This window comes from Silurus meridionalis, chromosome 2 (assembly GCF_014805685.1).
Source record: "Silurus meridionalis isolate SWU-2019-XX chromosome 2, ASM1480568v1, whole genome shotgun sequence".
Lineage (NCBI taxonomy): Eukaryota > Metazoa > Chordata > Actinopteri > Siluriformes > Siluridae > Silurus > Silurus meridionalis.
The window spans coordinates 23,045,999-23,067,310 of NC_060885.1; the positions used below are offsets into that span (position 1 = coordinate 23,045,999).

At 37.9% G+C, this 21,312-nt stretch overlaps 1 protein-coding gene across 1 annotated transcript in view; it reads left to right on the plus strand.

Moving 5' to 3' along the window:
• The first annotated feature begins 7,505 nt into the window (after positions 1-7,505).
• The window catches only part of ttc7a (tetratricopeptide repeat domain 7A), a 31,082-nt gene continuing 17,275 nt past the window's right edge, over positions 7,506-21,312 (plus strand). The window contains 11 exon segments of the mRNA XM_046872435.1: positions 7,506-7,840; positions 12,418-12,581; positions 12,844-13,012; positions 15,073-15,203; positions 15,384-15,508; positions 16,515-16,593; positions 16,718-16,763; positions 16,766-16,886; positions 18,643-18,706; positions 19,167-19,304; positions 20,120-20,203. Coding sequence (XP_046728391.1) covers positions 7,627-7,840; positions 12,418-12,581; positions 12,844-13,012; positions 15,073-15,203; positions 15,384-15,508; positions 16,515-16,593; positions 16,718-16,763; positions 16,766-16,886; positions 18,643-18,706; positions 19,167-19,304; positions 20,120-20,203 — 1,335 coding nt within the window. The 5' untranslated portion in view covers positions 7,506-7,626.

The following is a 21,312-nucleotide window of genomic DNA, read 5'->3' on the forward strand; positions in this document are numbered from 1 at the left end:
TTTGTTTGTTTATTTAATGAATACAACGCTAGCAGGTCTAAAGTGACTCGTGCATTTTAATCCCAATTGGGTCATTTATGTTAGATGACCTGAATGTGAAGGACTCATGCAAATGGCAAACCTGTGCAAAGAAAACGAGACTGCGAGATCAATGTTCCGCCACCTGAAGGATCACTTTTACAATGTTGTATGCATTATATCTGTATAACTGTGCAGAAACCAGTACTTTATTCTAACAAAGCCTGTAGCTACCCCAACAGTCCCTTTAGTACCCTATAGCAGGGGGTCCGTAACCCTTTATACACCAGTTTCATGCAAGACCATTTTTCCACGTATTGATGGTATAACTATAACGTGTTTATTATGCATGCATGTTATTATTATTATTGTTATTATTATTATTATAACCCAGCTATTAGGGTTGCACAAGCCAGTGCACTCTTAGTGCCGGTCCCAAGCCCGGATAAATGGGGAGGGTTGTGTTATAGGGAGAGTATCCAGCGGAAAACATGTGCCAAATCAAATATGTGGATCAGGAATCAGAATTTCATACCGGCTCGGTCAAGGCCCGGGTTACCAACGACCGCCATAGGTATCGTTAGCCAACAGGGTACCAGTGGAAATTGGGCTTGTGTTAGCCAAAGGAGAAGAAGGAGAGGAGGAAGATGTCTACAGAGAGGAAGAAGATGTCTGCCAGGAAAGTGGAAGTGTAGGAGAGTGGAGGTTATGGTTGGTACTTTAAAGGGAGAGAGGTAGCTGATATGATGGAGAGGAGAGAGGTGAATATTTTGTGTGTTCAGGAGACATTGGAGGTTTAAACTGTTCTATCATGGTGTAGATGAAAATAAAATAGTGTAGGGGTAATCCTGAGGGAGGGTACAGTAAGAGTGTAGTGGAGGTGAAGAGAGTTTCTGATAGAGTAATAAACGTAAAGCTGGAAGTTAAAGGGGTGATGATAAATGTCATCAGTGCTTATGCTCCACAAGTCGGTTGTGAGATGGAGGAGAGTTAGATGAAGTGGTAGAAGGTGTATCTAGGAATAAAAGATTGGTGATTGGGGCAGACTTTAATGGGCATGTAGGTGAAGGGAACAGAGGTGATGAGGAGGTGATGGTACGTTTTGGAGACAAGGTGAGGGAGGCGAGATTGAGATGGTTTGGACATGGGTATATCAGTAGGAGAATGCTGAGGATGGAGCCAGCAGGAGGGAGGAAAAGAGGAAGGCCAAAAAGGAGGTTTATGGATGTGGTGAAGGAAGACATGCACGTAGTTGGGGTGAAAGAGGCAGATGTAGAGGACGGGGTGGTATGGAGACGGATGATAAACTGTGGTGACCCCTAATGGGAGCAGCTGAAAGAAGAAAATTATTATTATTATTATTATTATTATTATTATTATTATTAATATTATTATGCATATTATTCACCAATCAGGCATGACACCTGCCTAATATTGTAATGTTCTCCCTTTTGAGCTGCAGAAGTTCGTTTGTTGGATCGGACCACACGTGCCAGCCTTAGCTCTCCACGTGGTTCACCGGTTCACCACTGTTCCTTCCTTGGACCACTTTTGATAGATAAGATGACCACTGCAGACCAGGAAAACCCCACAAGAGCTGCAGTTTTATAGAAGCTCTGGCCCAGTCGTCTAGACATCACAATTTGGTCTTTGTCAAACTCGCTCAAATACTAATGCTTGCCTACTAATTTTTCCTGCTTCTTACACATCAACTTTAAAGACAAAATGTTTACTTGCTGTTTGATATATCTCACTAACTATCTCACCCACTAACACGGGCCATGATAAATAGAAAATCAGTGCTATTTTCTTTATCATAATGTTATAATGCCTGGTCGGTGTATAAAGAACCCCATAAACCATAATGCAGAATCACTGCATAAATGCAGAGGGAAAAATTCTATTTAAACAAGTGCTGGAAATTGTCCTAGTCAAAAATAGTTTATTTTACAAATAAAACACCATTGCAGACCTTGAAGTCAATAAAATAGAAAAAAAAAAACCTTAAACCCTTTTTTTTTGTCTTACTGTGCAACCTGGTACTCAATGATCCTGAATGATTGATGGGAACCCTGCCCTATAGTAACCAGCTTCAAACAATGAAAAATTGTAGCACTAGGTCTATGTTACTCCTATAACACCAGAATAGTATTTATAACTTATTCATTTTCCAGATTCTTGCAAAATAACCTGTGAATTCAGGTTTCACATTTTGCAAAGGACATTTTGCTAAACGAAAAGACAATTATAGTTTGTCCACAAGATGGCGCCAAAACCAACAACATTGTGTTTATAACAATGCGGTCAAAAACAAATATGGGATTTGGATTTGTAGGCTGACTTTTGTCGAAATTATAAAGAAGAAAAGAAAAACGATATAACGTAATGGGGTCCCATTAGGGGTCGCCACAGCAGATCATCTGTCTCTGCACCCCCCTGTCCTCTACATCTGCCTCTTTTAAACCAACTACCTGCATGTCTTCCCTCACAACCTCCATAAACCTCCTTCTTGGTCTTCCTCTTTTCCTCCTTCCTGGTGGCTCCATCCTCAGCATTCTCCTATTGATATACCCCATGTCCCTCCTCTGTATATGTCCAAACCATTGCAATCGTGCCTTCCTCACCTTGTCTCCAAAAAGTCTTACATAATACAATCGTTTCTAATCCTGTCCACCCTCGTCACTCCCAATGAAAATCTAATAGTATCCTATGCTTGCAACCGAGTGAACCAGTTTTGATGTATTCATTATTAGAGAATTCATATATATATATATATATATATATATATATATATATATATATATATATATATATATATATGTATATATATATATATATATATATATATATATATATATATATATATATATATATATGATCCTTCCTGTTATCTTGTCTAATTTGATTACCATTATCCTGGTAATTAGCTTAGTTCACAACCCCATGGAAACCTCAATACAGTGCAGCAGTTTGGCATTTCTTTTAGCGAATGTAAAAGTTGTTATTTAAGAAAATATAAGGAGTGTGTAGATCGCATTGCAACAATAAACGCACTCAGTGACCAGGTTATAATTACGTACACCAAATACATTTTACATTTTTTGGTCCTTCTCTCAACACCTACATTCGGTATCTGTGTACCTACAGTGTACATCTCTGTCACTGCAATAATAAATGGTTTGTTTTAAATGCATGCACAACAGTGCAGAGCTCCCTAACACTGTGTAAGATGTATACTGATATTGGGAATGTGTAATTAGTGTTCTTCCCCAAATAATGTGTGTGTTCACTTTCTACAAAAATGTAGATGCTAGGGGTCACATCATTTCAACTACATTACCCTGTTGAAATGCAAACAATAAAGCTGTCTAACAGAGTAGGACTCTACTGCCACTGGCACTCAATAAAGTCTTATTTGTCTCAAACAGTATGTTTTTATTAATAAATTCCACGTGATAAAACACTTAGGTAAACTCACACATTCTTATTTTTACCATAGAAAGGAAAAACAACAAGAAGAATGCAATGTTTTGATTGTTGATCAATGACTGTGACAGCAGCTGCGCTAATTCCTCTCCACTGCTTCTCTCACTTTACCCATCCCAAAGCATCCTGAGGTTGCGCCAGCTCCAGTCATGTCCCACCTCATGAAGATTATAGACCTTTAAAGAAGTAGATGCCGACCCCGCAAACATCCCGAACCAGCTAGAGACGTACCAGCACCATTTGGATTCCAGCTCATGTGGAATTTGGACATTGGACCTCTTTGAGTGTTTAAAGACTCTGGCATGGAGCAGCTGGTGTTGGATCTATGATGATCTCAAATAAGCTATTTTATGAGTTGCTCAGTAGCTCCTGGTTCCATAACGTCAAGTGACTATAAAAAGGACATTACTCATAATCTTACATTCCAGTGCTCATGTTAGTTCTCACTCTTCAGTGTTCTGTATTGTTTAAAGGATTTAATCACACTCTTGATGTCACCCAAATAAGGATGGGTTCCCCTTTTGAGTTGGGCTCCTCTCAAGGTTTCTTCCTCATAACATCTAAGGGAGTTTTTCTTTGCTACAGTCACGATGGCTTGCTCATCAGGGATAGACACACATCGTTCACCTTAACTGTTAAATTCTGTAAAGCTGCTTTGAGACAATGTTCGTTGTGAAAAGCGCTATAGAAATAAACTTGACTTTACTTGACTTGAAACTTGACATGCCTGACCATGCCACAGTCACTGAAATCACATTTCCTCCCATTCTGATGTTCGAAATAAACATTAACTGAATGTTCATATTTCTTAAACTTGTCAGCATGACTGCAGGGTGTACCTGATAAAATGTCCAGTAAGTGTGGGGTTAGTACAGTAATCCGTCTTATGGGAAATTTGTCAAACTTCAAAATGAACTGGGTGTTTTGTGTGACTTAATACAACCCCATTTCAAAAAAAGTTGGGACGCTGTGTAAAATGTAAATAAAAGCACAATGCAAATCTTATTAACTCATATTTTATTTACTATAACCCACAAAAAACATATAAAATGTTTAAACTGAGGAAATGTACAATTTTATTGAAAAATTTGATGGCTGGTCTTAATAAAGTACCCTATAGTTGCTAAAAAGAAATGATTATTAAAACTAATGAGGGTAACTGGCAGCAGGTTGGTAAGATTGGGAAAAAAAGTGTGTTAATGTGATAGAGTTTCTCAGAAGTAAAAATGGACAGAGGTTCACCAGTCTGCAAAAAAAAACTGTCTCCAAAATGTGAAGCAATTTTTGAATAATGTTCCTCAACAAAATTGTGAAAACTTTGAATATCTCATCATCTACTGTACATAATATTATGAAAAGATTCTGAGAGACTTTGCCTCCCTAAGCATTTTTTTTATATTTACCCAACCATGTTAAAAATCTGCACTTATGAGATCCATTTTATTTTTTTCCCTATTTTTTCTGGATTTGGGGTTGTATATTAAGGCCAGTTTCCTGAATATATGTGGTCAGAGTTTAATCAGAAGAAAGGAACATTCTTAATTTTGACCTTTAAAAGTAAGAAAAAACTAGTTTTATATAATGGATATATACAGTATATATATATGTATGTATGAAAGCTGAACAGAATAATTTATCTCTTGATGCTTTAGCTACAGTCCTGCTGTATGTTACATTAGCTATAATATCTAACCACCATTAGTACAGTTGCCCTATTTACCACATATACACTATATAAACTGACACATAGACACATCCAACATCATGAATGCCACCCATCCCTTCTCAATCCAAACCAAATTTCCCTTAGAAAAAAAACACTAGAAAGCCTCAATAAATTTGTAATGGTTTTTATTATTAAGCTAAGAATTTCATGTATTTTACAGGTAACTGTAATGATCCCTGTGTGTCTGTACTTGTAATTTGTTTCTTTCTATTGGTGGCATGTTGTTGCTAGTGGATACCATTAAGGACCAATAAAATACCTTTGGCAACTTGTAGATCACAGGCTGGTATCTACTGACCACCACTAGGAACCATTCTGACACCAGTAAATATCCAGATTCCATTACTTTAATGGTTTTATTGGTTTGGTGATAATGATTTAATGATGTGCACAAACCCACTTCATACTGGAAACCATTTCATGTTGGTTTATATGGTTTGCTGGCTTGTATTGGAAACCATCTATTGCTATTTCAGCAGGGCTGGTTCTTTAAATACTGCCTTATTTGCTTACAATTTCAAATGTAAATCAGTAGATGTCTAGTACACCAACATGTCTAGTAGTTGTAGTGACCTTGTACCACCCGCCCCCCCTCCCTTTTTTTGTGACCCTCCCTTTTTTTGTGACCCTCCCTTTATGTTCTTTTGTACTGAAAAATCAGTGTGATGGGCACTTTCTCAAAATTCGTAATGAAATAAGAAATGAAGATGTAATGAACAAAAAGCATGTGCTTGAGGCTTCATTCTTTTTTGTGGTATGACATTTAATCCAGTATAAATAATGCATCACATGCAAATCATGAGACAGTGAAAAGTTTGACAGCATGCTACAGTGTAACGGTGATATATAATGTGCAGTAGATTTTTTCTGTATCAGGGATGGGAAACTGGAGGCCCACAATATCTTTAAAAACGGCCCGCAGGACCATGTCAGTCTGAAAAATTAATTTTTTTAAATTCTCCAACCAGTAGAGGGCGCTAGTTTCTGTTGGTCAATTAAAACATACAGTACACTAAATTGCCAAAAGTATTTACTTACCCATACAAATCATTGAATTTAGGTGTTTTAATCACTTCCATGTTAGTGTATAAAATCAAGCATGTGGGCATGCAGATCACTTCTACAAACATTTATGAAAGAACGGGTTGCTCTCAGGAGCTCAATCTTGCAATAAGTCCAGTCATGAAATTTCCTCACTACTAAATATTCCACAGTCAACTGTTAATGGTATTATAACAAAGTGGAGACGATTGGGAACAACAGCAACAGAAACTCAGCCACGAAGTGTTAGATCACATAAAATCACAGGGCGGGTCAGCAGATGCTCATAGTGCACAGAGGTCACCAACTTTCTACAGAGTCAGGAGCTACAGACCTCCAAACTTCAGATTAGCTCAAGAACAGTCTATAGAGAGCTTCATGGGTTTCCATGGTCGAGCAGCTGTATCCAAGCCTCATATCACCAAGCGCAATGCAAAGCATCGGATGCAGTGTTGTAACGCTCGCCTTCACTGGACTCTAGAGCAGTGAAGACGTGTTCTCTGGAGTGACGAATCACGCTTCACTGTCTGACAGTCTGATGGACGAGTCTGGGTTTGGCAGTTTCCAGGAGAACTGTTTCGACTGCACTGTGAAAAGTGTAAAGTTTGGTGGAGGGGGATTATGATGTGGGGTTGATTTTCAGGAGTTGGGCTTGGCCCCTTAGTCCCAGTGAAAGGAACTCTTAATGTTTCAGCATACCAAGACATTTTAGACAATTTTTATGATTCCAACTTTGTGGGAACTGTTTGGGGACGGCTCGGTCCTGTTCCAACTGCGCACCAGTGCACAAATCAAGGTCCATAAAGACATGGATGAGTGAGTTTGGTGGGGAAGAACTTGACGGGCTTGCACAAAGTCCTGACCCGATAGAACAGCTTTGGGATGAATTAGAGCAGAGACTGCGATCCAGGCCTTCTCGTCCAACATCACTGTCTGACCTCACAAATGCGCTTCTAAAAGAATGGTCAAAATTCCATGAACACACTCCTAAGCCTTGTGGAAAGCCTTCCCAAAAGAGTTGAAGTTGTTATGAGAATTTTCTCTTGGCTACTAATCCAAATGTTCAATTTCCATTTCAATGAGCATAACTTGCACAGGTTTTATAATTATCAAACTCATTGCAGGAATCACACTGAGTTCCCTCTATAAACAGTAAATTGAGAGATTATGTAAAATGTGTTAGTCTGGGTTAATAATCCGGCCCCCTGGTATGAGGGAAAAAATAATGCTATAAAAGTTGGCCATTCCTGGTCTGTGTGAATGAACAGGAGAGTTATTTAATAAAAAGTTAAATAACTGCTGTAGGACTGCAATAGTTTATGACCCCAGAGTAGCGTTAAGCTGTTGCAGTGCGCATGCTCAGTGCTCACGTCGCTCTGCCCGTGCGCCAGTGTGCAGTCAGTCCGCGGGTGTCGGAGGGACCGCGGGAGCTCGGCGGCATGTCTGCGCGCCTCTCGCTGTCTCTGTACCGCCTGGAAGCCGAGATCGAGCGCTGCAGAGCCGAGTGCCAGTGGGACAGGATCCCGGCTCTGGTGGAGCAACTCGCAGCTGCTCGCTTTCACGAGGACGGTAAGTGATGGACAGAAAGATGAAGATGTCATGGGTGGCACAGTGCTCTGTGTGTGTGTGCTGTGTTTTTCTTTTACATTCTTCCGTGTGAACTTTGTACTGTATTGTTGGGAAACTCCTGCTAGGCGCAGTTGTTACAGTTTTCCGGTCCCCTGTGACGCAAGGGCGAGTTAAAGTTGATGCATAAATACTTTTGAAGCTGAATGTTGTCTCTTTAAACATTGAACGAACTATTAGGTGACACTTTCAATGAAATTTCTCAGTCTGATATGATGCACACATGCATATCACTGTACCAAAGCCATACTTATAACCATTATAATGATCTACATCACGCCATCATTTGTAAAGCATGAAAACAGAGAGAAAGGTGGACAGGTCCAGCAACTGGACTTAAAAGGAAAGGAAATGGTGTCAGGACATATTGATGCAACGGTGTTGCAAATGCTCGACTTGATTCAACACAGTAATTTTGAATGCGGCCATAGATCTGGAGCTTATCAAGCTGCATCCACTTCAGTGATGCTATGGGAGGACTGGAGGAGTCAACGGCACATTCCGGATGTGTTAAGTTTTATAACAAATATTTAGCACAGAACACCAGGTCAAAAAGTACATAATGCCTTTGCAAAAGCGTAATCCGAATATATGAACATGACTTTTTCAAATTACTTTACAAGGCAGTCGTCCAACATAGAGTCTTTTCCCAATTTTTTTTTTAATTTGCTCTTCTCCTCTTCGGCAGTCGTTTAGAAATCCAAGAATGCACACATAGCACAGGGTTGAATTCTGCCACCTCTTTTCCATCGTCTTGTTCTGCTTAATAAATTGTTTACTTCTCGAAGAAGCAGTCAGTTGCTGTTTTTCGCTACGTTCATGGTGCATGATGTGACTGATAACACACGTATGCTCAGATTACTAGTTACAAGTTCGTCATTATGGAAAGTCTTACAGAGCTGCATTTCTTCATGGGAAAATTGTTATCTGGTTGTATCCTTTTGGGGACACGTCATACTTTTTTGACTATTTTGGTGGGGTATTTGCATTAAGTATCCTGCTTGTACTACTCCCGTTCTCCATTTCTTTGCATTTCCTTTTTGTTAAAAATCTATTTCTTCAACATTATACCAAGTAAATGTCAACACAAAGGCAACTCTGTCATATAATCCTTGCTGTAGGGATATACTGTCGGACAAAGTGCTGAATATGTATGCACAACACACATTCATGGGCATGACCATTCAATTCACCTTGCTAAAGTAAACAACTCTAATATGATTAGGCTCAGCAGTGTTATTATTTCAAACAATGAGATGTAGAGCAAAACCCACAAAGTACACACACACACACACACACACACACACACACACACACACACACACACTCACACACACACTGCTTTTTCCTGCGTTGTATAAAACATACACACACATATTTATATATATATTTCTTGGTACTCTTCACCAGGGTGTCACCATACATGCTGGACACCATCTGAGCCAAACAAGTTTAACCAAGTCTCATCAGGACATGGTTCCAGTAATTCATGCTTTTGAACAGGTTGTCTCCAGCAAACTGTTCGCGGGCTTTACCATAATGCTTTATTTAGTTTAATTTGCTGTTAAAGGTGCAGTATGTAATTTTTAGAGCCTTTGCTGACAAGAGAATTGCAACGTCAGTGTACTCTGACAAGCCTTTCTTTTTTTTTTTTATGTACACAAAAGCTTTAAATGGAGAGACTAGAGAAATCAATACAATGCCAAATATCGAAACACAAAAATTATCATTAATTTTATATGTAGGTTGAAACAGTCATTAACTGAAACTGAAACAGCTGTGTAGGAGCTTAAAACAGGGTGAGGAACAGCCAAACTCTGCTACTAAGGTGAAGTTGTGGAAGACAGTCACATGTTACAGGTCATACACCATGGCAAGCCTGAGCACAACAACAAGACACCAGGTACTGAAAGAACTGGCAGAAACCAGTGGGACACAGATACACCAATTTACTGCAGAGAGAAGTCTGGCCAGACATGGAAAAATTGCAGCCAAAAAGCCAAATGTCTTACATGGAAACAAGGCCAAGTGACTCAATTATTTATGAAAACATAGGAACTAAGGTGCAGAAAAATGGCAGCCGGTGCTCTGGATTGATGAGTCAAATTTTTAAATATTTATCTGGATAAGGTGGCAGTTTGTTTGCCAAGGAACAAGTACAATAACGAGTGTCTACAGGCAACAGGGAAGCATGCTGGAGGTTTTTTGCAATTTTGGAGCTGCATTTCTGCAAATGGAGTTGAAAATTTGGTCAGAATTAATTTTGCTGAGAAATACAGCCAGATGCTTATACATCATGCAATACTATTAGGGAGGCTTCTAAATATTCCCAGATTTCTTCTGCAGCAGGACAATGAACCCAATCATACAGCCAATGTCATTAAGAACAACCTACTGTATCTGTTTTGTAGGAAAAAGGGTGGTCACACCAAATTTGATTTGGATTTCTTTTTTGCTCATTTACTCTCCATTTTGTCAATTGTTAAAAGTAATCTATTAACACTTCTATTTTTTTTAAAGCATTCTCAATTTACAGCATTTTTTCACACCTGCCTAAAATATATACACTGTACTCTGTATGTGTATGAGGTGGCTGGGTGACCAGAGTTCTGATGCATAATCTCGAAACCTGATTAAATGTCAGCAGGTCAATTAGTAGTAATTCTAGGCAGTTATATACGTTGATAACATTTCCAGGCCATGAAATCGTCAGGAGTATTTACAGACACACTAAGAGTTTGACTAAGCTGATGGTTTTTGAAGTGATTAAAGGATTCTGTTCTGCTTCACTTCATTCACTTGTAAATTTACTATATGCAGTTAGGTGATATTCGGGTTGGTGGCTCTAGATAAGTGGTTTATGCTTTTAAACTGAAATCTAAAATAAACATTATTTAATCTTGATCATTCACCACCCAACTTCAAATACTACAAGATGCCTAGACGTTTTAATATCTGATTTTTTAATTTGGTGCAACATTTTTGTTCTGTAAATGTTTAGGAAAACTATTGGAGAATGTTTGAGGTGATATTAACTTGATTTATAACATTCTGCCCTGTCTGAATTGCCCGACATATCAGACTTCAGTGAAGAGGTGTAAGAAGTCAGACACAAACAGGAAACCCAATATGTATACAAGATCTCTACAAAAGGAAAAAGAACATTTCAAAGTTTCTTCGGGTTTAACTTTGTATTTGTGCCAAAACAAACACAACCAAAGTCATTAAAGGTCATTAGAACGTTAGCAGACATTCTCAGCTTCGAGATATCATGAAAGAAATTAAAGCAGCTTAACGACCAATGTGTTTTTTGTAGGTTGATGATTTAGATTCAATATTTTAAGTCGGATATATTCTGAGGTTAATTACACCAATATATACTGTATGTGTATGTATATATATATATGTGTGTGTGTGTGTGTGTGCGTGCGTGCGTGCGTGCGTGCGTGCGTGCGTGTGTGTGTGTGTGTGTGTAAAACCAGCATCAGTAAAACAAATGTTTAGTGATTAAAAAAAATATCTGTGAAGTTGATTTTAAATGTATAAATGTACTGTGTATATATATATATATATATATATATATATATATATATATATATATATATATATATATATATATATATATAGGGTAAAGAAAGGATGTCGTGAATAAATAGGTGTTGCATTGATGGTTTTAATTTTTTAGATTTATTTATTCATATTTGTAATCATAATGGTCTGAAATGCCTGAAATTCTGGAACAGAAATGCGCGCTGTAAAATTAATTTGCGTTAACGTGTTATTAACGTGTTAATTTTGACAGCTCTAATATATATTTATATATATATTCTGATGTTAGACTGATATATATAACTAGCTGTATGGTGACAAAAACCTATAGCATTTCTGCTACTCACTGTCAGAATGCAAAGTCAAAAAAAAATGTTTCTTAGAAAATTATATTGAATTTGTTTATATAATATATTAGAAATGTTTTTATGATTGAAAATAATTCTATAACATATATTTAAGCGTGTTTCAAAAAGTGTGCATTAAAAGTAAATGCATTCTTCTTACGTTTAAACTTAAATTACCTAATAATAAATATTGCATTTGTAATCCAAAAATTTGTGAAAATGTTTATGTATTATACATATGTAGTATGCGATGTATGTGCTCTGTACTGGTTCATTAATTTTGAACCCATTTTTACCCATTGATTTAATAATTGCAATCTTGTTTTGCAATAAATATCAGTACGCAAAATAATTGATAGATTGTATAGCCTGCCAATTTTTTTTAACCTTTTACATTTTCACAAGACTCAATTCAGTGTATGATTTTGTCTTTTAATGGAAATGGTTACTGTTTGTAAATAAAATTCAAACGTTCTTTACAACTACAATAAGAACATGTTCAAATTAGGATTTTTCTCTCTTTCTCTCTCTCTCTCTCTCTCTCTCTCTCTCTCTCTCTCTCTCTCTCTCTCTCTCTTCCTTACATCGCCCCTGGCAATTGCTCACTCTCAATGGGGTGTGAAGATGACTACGGGCTGCTGCTCCAGGCTGAAGCTCTGTTGGAGGAATGCCTGCTAGAGAACGTTGCTCTACTTCGGAGCTCTACCTGTCTGTCCGAACAAACTCAACCCAAACTAGCTCAAGCCAAAAGCCATTTGAACAACCTACTGAGCAGAGGACGCCTGGAGGTGTGTTACATCATCTAATCACTTCTACATACAGGTTATTTGTGTGAAGCAGTATTTATAAAATGTAGTAAAAATGTCTTATCTATAGCTTTTTAATAATTATATTACTGATAGTAGTGGACAGGCTTTTACTCAATTTGTCCATTTTTACCTGCTGACACAATTCTTTGGCATATAGCATAAATGAGAAAAAACGGATTTTAGAAAGTGGTCTCTAAAGCTTTTGTTAACGTGTATGTATTTTTGGTTTGTTTCTCCCTAGCCACGCTACCTAAATGAAGCATTACTCCTACAGGCTAAGGTGCACTATGCACAGGGTCACTATCGAGATTCCCAGGGAATGGTTGCTCGTGCTGGCATTGAGGAATTCACCCAGGATGAGCAGCCCCTTTACCATCTGCGCCTGCTGGCTGAGGCGTTTGTCATCAAAGGTACTAACTGTAGTAATGTGGCTTGGTTTTGTGTAGAAGGCTGTATTTTGCTCATTCTGTTCATTGCAACCTTGTGAACATACACTCCGTTTAAATGCAATGTTTTGCCTTATTTCGCTGCATCCAGCTACAGAACTCATCCAGCACTCATTATGACCAAAGCTGGTCATAATACAAGCTGGTCATCCATAAAGCTGGATGTTTTTCTTTGCAAACTTTATCTTGTCTCGGATGTTATTTTTAGTTTAAAACAGGTCTCCATCTTGCCACCCAGACATATGAAAAATGTGGGAGATTGTTGACAAATGTAGGGAGCAACCAGTTCTTGCTATCAGTTGTTGTAATGTTGATTTATCCTTCTTGACAGCTTCCCTGAATGGTTTTCCATAATTTTAGATTGACACTCTGTTCTTTGTAGTGTCACAGTGTCATACTTTGTTTACTTGTTGATTATTGTCTTTTTAGTGTTCCATGGTATATCCACTGAAATCTGAAACTGGTATCCAATATCCTATTTCTGCCTTGTAAGCTCTTTGAGCCCAATGGCCTTTCCAGTTTCCAGTTTCCAAAGGTTCCAAAGAGATGTCAGGAATATCCTATAGATTAAAAGCTATACTTTATTTGTTGGTAAATCAATCACTGTAATTGATGGCAGATGTACATAAATTAGAAGAGACTGAATCTGATTGGTTGATTCTAAACGCTGATACGTTCTAATTATAAAATAGTTCGCACACTTTTCTTTGTATTTCATCCTTATAATAATACTGGTATTTTGTCCATGCATTTTTATATATACGTTGATTTTTACAGTAAAGGTGAAAACAGTTTGGTTTAATGGTTTAATTGTTTAAACTATTATTATTTAAAACATGGTTCCTTCATTTTTTTACTCCACCACAAAAACCTGACATTTTTGTGTTTTTTTTAATATCCACCCTATTTATCATCAAAGAAAATAATTTGCATAGGGTGTCACTTGGCAGCACATCTGTTGTGCTAATTAGTTATGAGTAATGGCATACATCGAAAATATTTTTCCAAACACAGTCAGGTTTTTAAGTTTTGGGGGGTCTTGGGGGAAGGACATTTATGTCCATATATGAACCTGAAATCTTCTTGGCTGTTTGAATGAGGCGGGGAAGTGGTCCTCTCATGAGGCTCTGAGTCGACAAATTACCAACTGGTTCAGGTATGCTCACAGCTGGCGGATGGGAGCCAGGACATTTGAGATGAAAATATCCTGTGGTTATTCACGTCCAATTCTGTGTACGCTGCTGGTTGCCAGTCCCTCCGAAATAAAAACGTATAACTCTGAACACAGGAAGAAATGCGTAGAAATCTGCGTCACTGTCTGAAAGAAAGGGGCTATATATAGTTGTCCCAGAAACTTCTGCTGAAAACAGATTTGATGGAACGCTGATCATGAGTCATTGTGTTAAGCATGATGGATTATCAGAATTATCAGTTGTGCCCTGACTGTAGCAGAGTATAAATCAGAACAAATTTCACTAATTGACAGTAAATTCAGAAATTTATTTATATGGTTTTTAACCTTTTGCCCCCTAAAATATGCCTATAAGCATGCTTCATGACATATTTTATGAAGGGGGGGTGGATGAGCAAATCCGCAAGATGAGTTTTCTGGCTGTGTCTTGCTGCATTTGTGTTGGCGGTTGTTCCTCATTTGATTAAGCCTCATATCTGCTCACCTCCTCCCTTCCTGCTGCCTGGAAGTTGTAGACGGATACATTTGTATATTATTGACCTTTGCAACGTCCTTTTGTGATGGCCTGACCCTCTCTCTCTCTCTCTCTCTCTCTCTCTCTCTCTCTCTCACTCTCTCTCTTTCTCAGCACTAGCAATTATTATTTACATGTTTCCAGGACACCGGAGCTTAAATGTTTTGTGTGTTTGTGGAGGAGGGGGTCGTTTCCTATCCTAATCTTTCATCCAAATGCCCAACAGTTCTCTCTTGTTTATTCTCCCCATACTTTCTTCGCTGCTAAATATGTTATCAATGGCAGATGAGATTCCAAATCCTGCATCTGTGTTTGCAGGCCTGTCTCTGGACCATCAAACGGTGTCTGCTGCTTCGCGTGTTCGTCTCTCTGAGCGAGAGGAAGAATGTCTGTCTTGTTATCTCCGGGCTTGTGATACTGCTCTGCTCTACCTGCAAAAGTTAGACAAGGTCTGTTTGTTTTTTAAAAATAGCTTAAGTTGAATAAAGTCTATTATATTAGCTCTCTGGTGCCCGAACAGTTAGGTTTTAATTCGTTTAGACTTCCTTTAGAGAAGATAACAGTTATAACAGTTGTGCAATAGAATGCTCCTGTTGTTTAACTCTTCAAGCATTTTGCTGCTTAAACAGGCTGTTTGCTCAGCGACTAACAAGGCAGCCAAAAGCGGTGGATCAGCTTGTCTAGCAGAGGTGGACCCAGGTTACTTCCTGCAGGCTGCCCTTCAGAGCGCATATCTTTGCTTGCTACAGAAAGGGTGAGAGTGTGTTTGTGTGTGTGTGTATGTGCAATTGTATGTTCTGTACTCATCATTTTGTTTGTGTTAATCTCAAATCTAAAGTTCATAATACCTATTTTTTTTATTGCTGCTATACTATAAAATAGTTTACAGCCAATGTTCTGTGTATTTATTGTTTTGCTCTGTTATGACTTTTGAACTTTATGCAGTCTTAATGACTATTCTGCATACTGTCATGTGACCCGGGAGAATACACATGTATACATGGAATGTCAATAAAACCCCATTCGGCATGTAACAGTATGAGTGAGACATGCAAACTTAAGTCAAAAGTTTCAATTCAGACTTTTTATAATGTCAAATCTAAGTTGCAGTTTTCAATAAAATAAAATAATAAATCATGGAAACTTGGACTTATGGTAAGTTAGACATAATTACATATTGCAGCACTGTCTGTGTTCGAGTTCTCATCCTATGTTGAGCACCGATAGAGGATTTTACTGATAGCTAGGTTGGATGGTACTTGCAGATAACCGATTAATTAACCGATAGTTTAAAAAAAATGGATACTGTATATAAAAAACAAGCAAACGTAACAACGTAAGAACTTTATTACTAAAATAAAAAAATTAAAAGCAGTTCTTAATCATGAAAATGTGCTAAATGCAATAAATATGTATATATAAATTATAGTAAAATGTGCTTTTAATGTGCGAATGAGTCATACGTTTAAGTTGGAGCTAGATAAGATATTTTACTTAATGTCCACTAGAGGTCAGTGGCTCCCTATTGATAGTGTAGGGTCAGTTGAACATGCTGTCCATACTTCAGTTAGACACCAGGGGGAGTTTAGCCTGTTCTGCATTCATCTGCTTATCAGTACCTTGAATGTGATTCATTTATTGCTTTCATCGTCATCATTGCTATTCTTGTCTTCCCGTCTTGACTCACAAGAGAAGTGTTCCATTTAGCCTACTATAAATCCCCCCTTCTGTCATTTTGTGTGTGTGTGTTTGTCCGTTAGTCATTTGGTTCAGGGGACTAACCAATTGCGTCAGGTCTTGAGGGTGGTGGACAGCCACGGGTCTCAGAATTTTCGTAAGGTGAGATGTAGTTGATCAGGCAGCATGCTCAACAATAGAAAACACTAAACATTTTCCCACAAAACATGTTATTTTTACTTGGGCTATTTTCCGTTTCTCACACAACACTGTTGTTATTGTGCAGACAGTAGCAAGGAAGCTCGCTGAAGTGTTGTTGAGTTCAGTCAGTGAGAAAGCTACTGGGGGCCGTTGTCACCTCCACCCCCTACATGGCTGCACAAGGAAGGAGCCACACACCCAAAAGATGCCATCTATCCTTCCTCCAGACCACCACAGTACTACAACACAGAGGGGTAAGACTCTTACACACTTTCTTACATATACACTGATTGGGAATAACATTATGACCACATGCCTAGTATTGTGTTGGTCCCCTTTTGCTGCCAAAACAGTTTTGACCCATTGAGCATCAACAGCATTAACTTCAGCAATTTGAGCTACAGGAGCTTGTTTGTTGGATCGGACAACACGGACCAGCCTTCACTCCCAACGTGCATCAGTGAGTCTTGGCCGGCCATCACCCTGTCACCAGTTTACCACTGCTCCTTCCTTGAACCACTTTTGATATATACTGACCACTGCACACTGGGAAACACCCCACAACAGCTGCAGTTTTGGAGATGCTCTGACCCAGTCGTCTAGACCAGTGGTCCCCAACTGATACCGGTCCGCAGAGAAAGAATACATTACTTACATTATTTCCGTTTGATTTATTAGTGATTCTGAACTATGTTTTATTTTGGAAAATGTGAAGATGCTTGGCCTCGGTCACATGTCTTACCTCCATCCACTACCTTCTTAAAGGGGCTCCGGCCACTAACACATAATACATTACCGCTAAATTCAAACCCCCAAGCTAGCAAAATGAACAAAAAACAACACAATGGATTCACGTTTATCATTATATTTAGAAAATACCAGTTTTTATACCGGTCGTATCATTTTATATTTTTGCATTTTTACGCCACACCTTAAAGGTCGGTCAGTGAAAATATTGTCTGACATTAAACCAGTCTGTGGTGCAAAAAAGGTTGGGGACCGCTGGTCTAGACATCATAATCTGGCCCTTGTCAAACTCCTTCAAATCCTTACGCTTGCCCATTTTTCCTGCTTCTAACACATCAACTTTATGGACAAAATCTTCACCCAACATAACTGAATTATGTTGGGTGAATTCTGAATTCTGAAAAACATCAGAAAAGAAGGAGTAATTTTAAGTGAGTTATTTATATTTATATTTTGTGTAATTTAATTTACTTAATTTTTTTGCTCCAATACCTTTGCTCATTTACAGTTCTGGCCTGCCATTATAGCTGGCATGTTGTAAGTTGTTTAACACTTCTAGATGAATATATAAAAGGATATTATGGTCTATTGTCTCATATTCATATTCTGTCTCATACTTAATCTTTTGACGTGTTTAGCGTATAGCAAAAACAAAAGAAGTGACCTTGCTGTTCTAATACTTGTGGAAGGGAACTGATTGTATAGAAAGTATTGCCTACAAAATGGACATTTGAATACAAACCAAATATTTTTTGACCTCTAACCAGCTGTTTTGAATATGCGAATAAGTCAGACATACTGTTTGGAGACATGTGGTACTGTAACCATTTTTTTGTGAGCAGAAAATTCAAGGTGAGAGAACCTGAAAAATATATATAGAATAGTAAATACAGGAATAGAATTCTCCTTGTTGAGGAGGTTCTTTGATTCTAATTTACAATATTTTAGCTGCTGATCTGTAGCTAAACAGGACATTGGTGGGAACAGGTAAGATATTTTTAGACAGAATGTAGATGCTTATAGACAAAGCATGCAGAAAGGATGCTAAAAGGAAAAAAAACTTTAAAGCCTCCAGAATGGCATAGAGGCAGTCTGAGAAACAATAGGCACTGTGTGAAAGACACCTGAGAGTTTTCCATGACCAACGGAGCACTTCTCTATTACAGACTGAAACATGCAACCACACACACACACACACACACACACACACACACACACACACACACAATTGCATGACGTCTTCTTCCTGTTTCCGGCCTGCAGAGCGTTCTGTCCACAGGACGTGGTGGAGGAGGCTGTGCTCCTGCTGCTCATCACAGAGTCAATGGTGAGGGACATTTTCACACTCTTCTCTCTGTCCCACTCCTTTGTGTTGCACTCTATTACTTATCCAACTCCTTCATTTTTATGTTTATTTCATTTGCAAGAGACGGATAAAAATCCCTGATCAGTAGTAAAGAACAGTATCTGATATCAAATAAAAAAACTTGTGTGCTTGTCAACATTTATGATGTAGGATAGAAGGACCATGTGACAGCACAACGATAACATTCGCCTACTCACCTTAACTTAACTGTTATAATTGTCATCTTAAGAAAAAGTTTATTTATCTTGGATCATATTTCTGTACTTAAATATTAAAGCCTACAAAGTTTGCAAACACATCTGGCCAGCCCAGAGCCTGTGCTTCCTTTGCTTATCTCGAGATATTATTTTATAAAATATATTAACATACATCTTTACTAGTTACTGTTGGACTAAATGTGCTGTCTGTCCTACTTATGTAGGCCAGCGGTGAGGCAGTGATCAGCCGCACCCCAGAGCACAAGGAGGCACGTGAGGCAAGCATCCAGGATGCCTCCACTGTGTATGACCTGCTTAGCATCGGCATGGCCAGAAGGGGGCAATATGCCATGCTTTCTGAGGTACAATAAACAATCTCACAGCTCAGGGATGACCGTTTAGTAGATACCTATGGACACAAGAAGTGTGCTAGAGTCTTGATTTTCAGGGTTAATTTTAATGCTAGTGTGACTTCCTTTATTTGCTTTTCTTGTGTGCCAGATTGTGCTCTTCCTATTCTCTCTACTCTTAATCTTTCCGCCCTTTTCCTCAGGCTGTGTTCGTTGTAGACCAGGTGCATTCCAGCCCTCACAGGTGAATTCAGGAATACAGATAAAGAATCTTATCCTAACACAAATTGTCTAGGCATTTCTAATCATCCCGTCATGCAGTGTTTGTTTACTAACTTACTGTTTGTTCACTGCTTACTGTATATCGCTTCACATGCAGCCCTGTGGAACCCCTAAGTTATTAAAAATACCATAAATTATTTTGTGTACCATATTAAACAAAGCATTTTATCATTAGCATTGTCACACCTTCGTCCACTCATATCATTAATGTGTTTTTTTTATTGCATAATTGTTTGGCTAAAGATCCAAATAAGGAAGTTTAAATTGGAATGTGGGAATTTCAGATAAAACCTTTGGCCAAAATGATACGAAACAAAAAAACAAAGAATCAAGTAATTTGACTGAATTTCTAGAATTGTTCAAATATATTGTACTGTAATGTTTGTATTTCTTTCTTCCTTTTTTTTATCAGTAAGGAACCCTGTAATTAAGGGTACTATGTTAATTATCAACATAATGTATATGCATAATAGTCTTAATATGCATATACAGACATCATAATGTATATGCATAATTGTACACATGTATGTCTGTGTCTGTATCAGTGTTTGGAGCGGGCTATGAAGTTTTCCTTTAATGAGTATCATCTCTGGTACCAGCTGGGTTTGTCTCTCATGGCTTGTGGAAAGGTAAGATCTGTTGTCCGATCCAACAAACAATATTCTGCATGCTGGAGATTTCTCAAAACTCTGAAAGAATTAAATTAAAATTAAATTTGAATTTGAATTGATGTAAATTATATTATACTTATTATAAGTAGATGATTTGCTAAATTAAATTAGATTTCCTATAGCTTTAACGAGACTCTTGAAATGGCTTAAGCCTGATAGATGTCGGAAAAACTGAAATTTTAGCCACTCCTTTCTGATGCCTGGAAAGTTATGCAAAGATACATTTGGTTCCCAGCCACCAGGAACGGCACATCATGTTTAGCCGTTTACCCTCGGATCCTGTGTGCCTATAGTTCTGCAATAACACACTGGGGACCAAGCTGTTCTGGGTTAACTTGTCAGGCATATGTAATTCTATTCAAGGTGGTGATTTATAAGCAATTTATAATGTTCTGTCCTTGAAGCATAACTTGAAGGGGAACAGTAGGTCGTGTTTACACTGTACATCAAACTATTATTATTGTAAAGCAAGGAAATATTTAGTTTTCAATAGTATGGGTCCTTTAATCCCGCTTTAAACAGGTAATTTCCTGTCTGAAGTTTGACTATCATTTAGACTAAACAAAAAGCTCACAATATACATGCATTTTATGTTTGTGTCGATATAAAAATGATACCGATTTTTACCACTTTGTAATGCGACACATCCACAGTGTATAATGGATCGCTAAATAGTCTGATGAGTATGATCATTTATATCATCGATTGTTTCTGCTATAAATTATGCCACAGCCTTAAAAAACTCCAAGGGATTTACATGTGAGCACTTTCGATACAACAACTAAGGCAATGTTATTTCGAAAAATCATCCCTCCAGTACTGTTCATTTACAGTACTATTAATATGACAATAAGTTGTCAGCTGTTGGTTTTGGTCTTTAAACCTCCCTAAATATATGAAACATTTTTTCCAGAGAAAACAGTGAATATTGATTCTCTCATTCAGACCCAGATCTTTTTTGATTATTATTTAACAGACTGCTTGATCAACAGCATCATATTCCTGTTTCTCCTTATTAAGAAGACATCATAGATTTGAATCCTGGCACTGCAACAGTCAATAAAGAA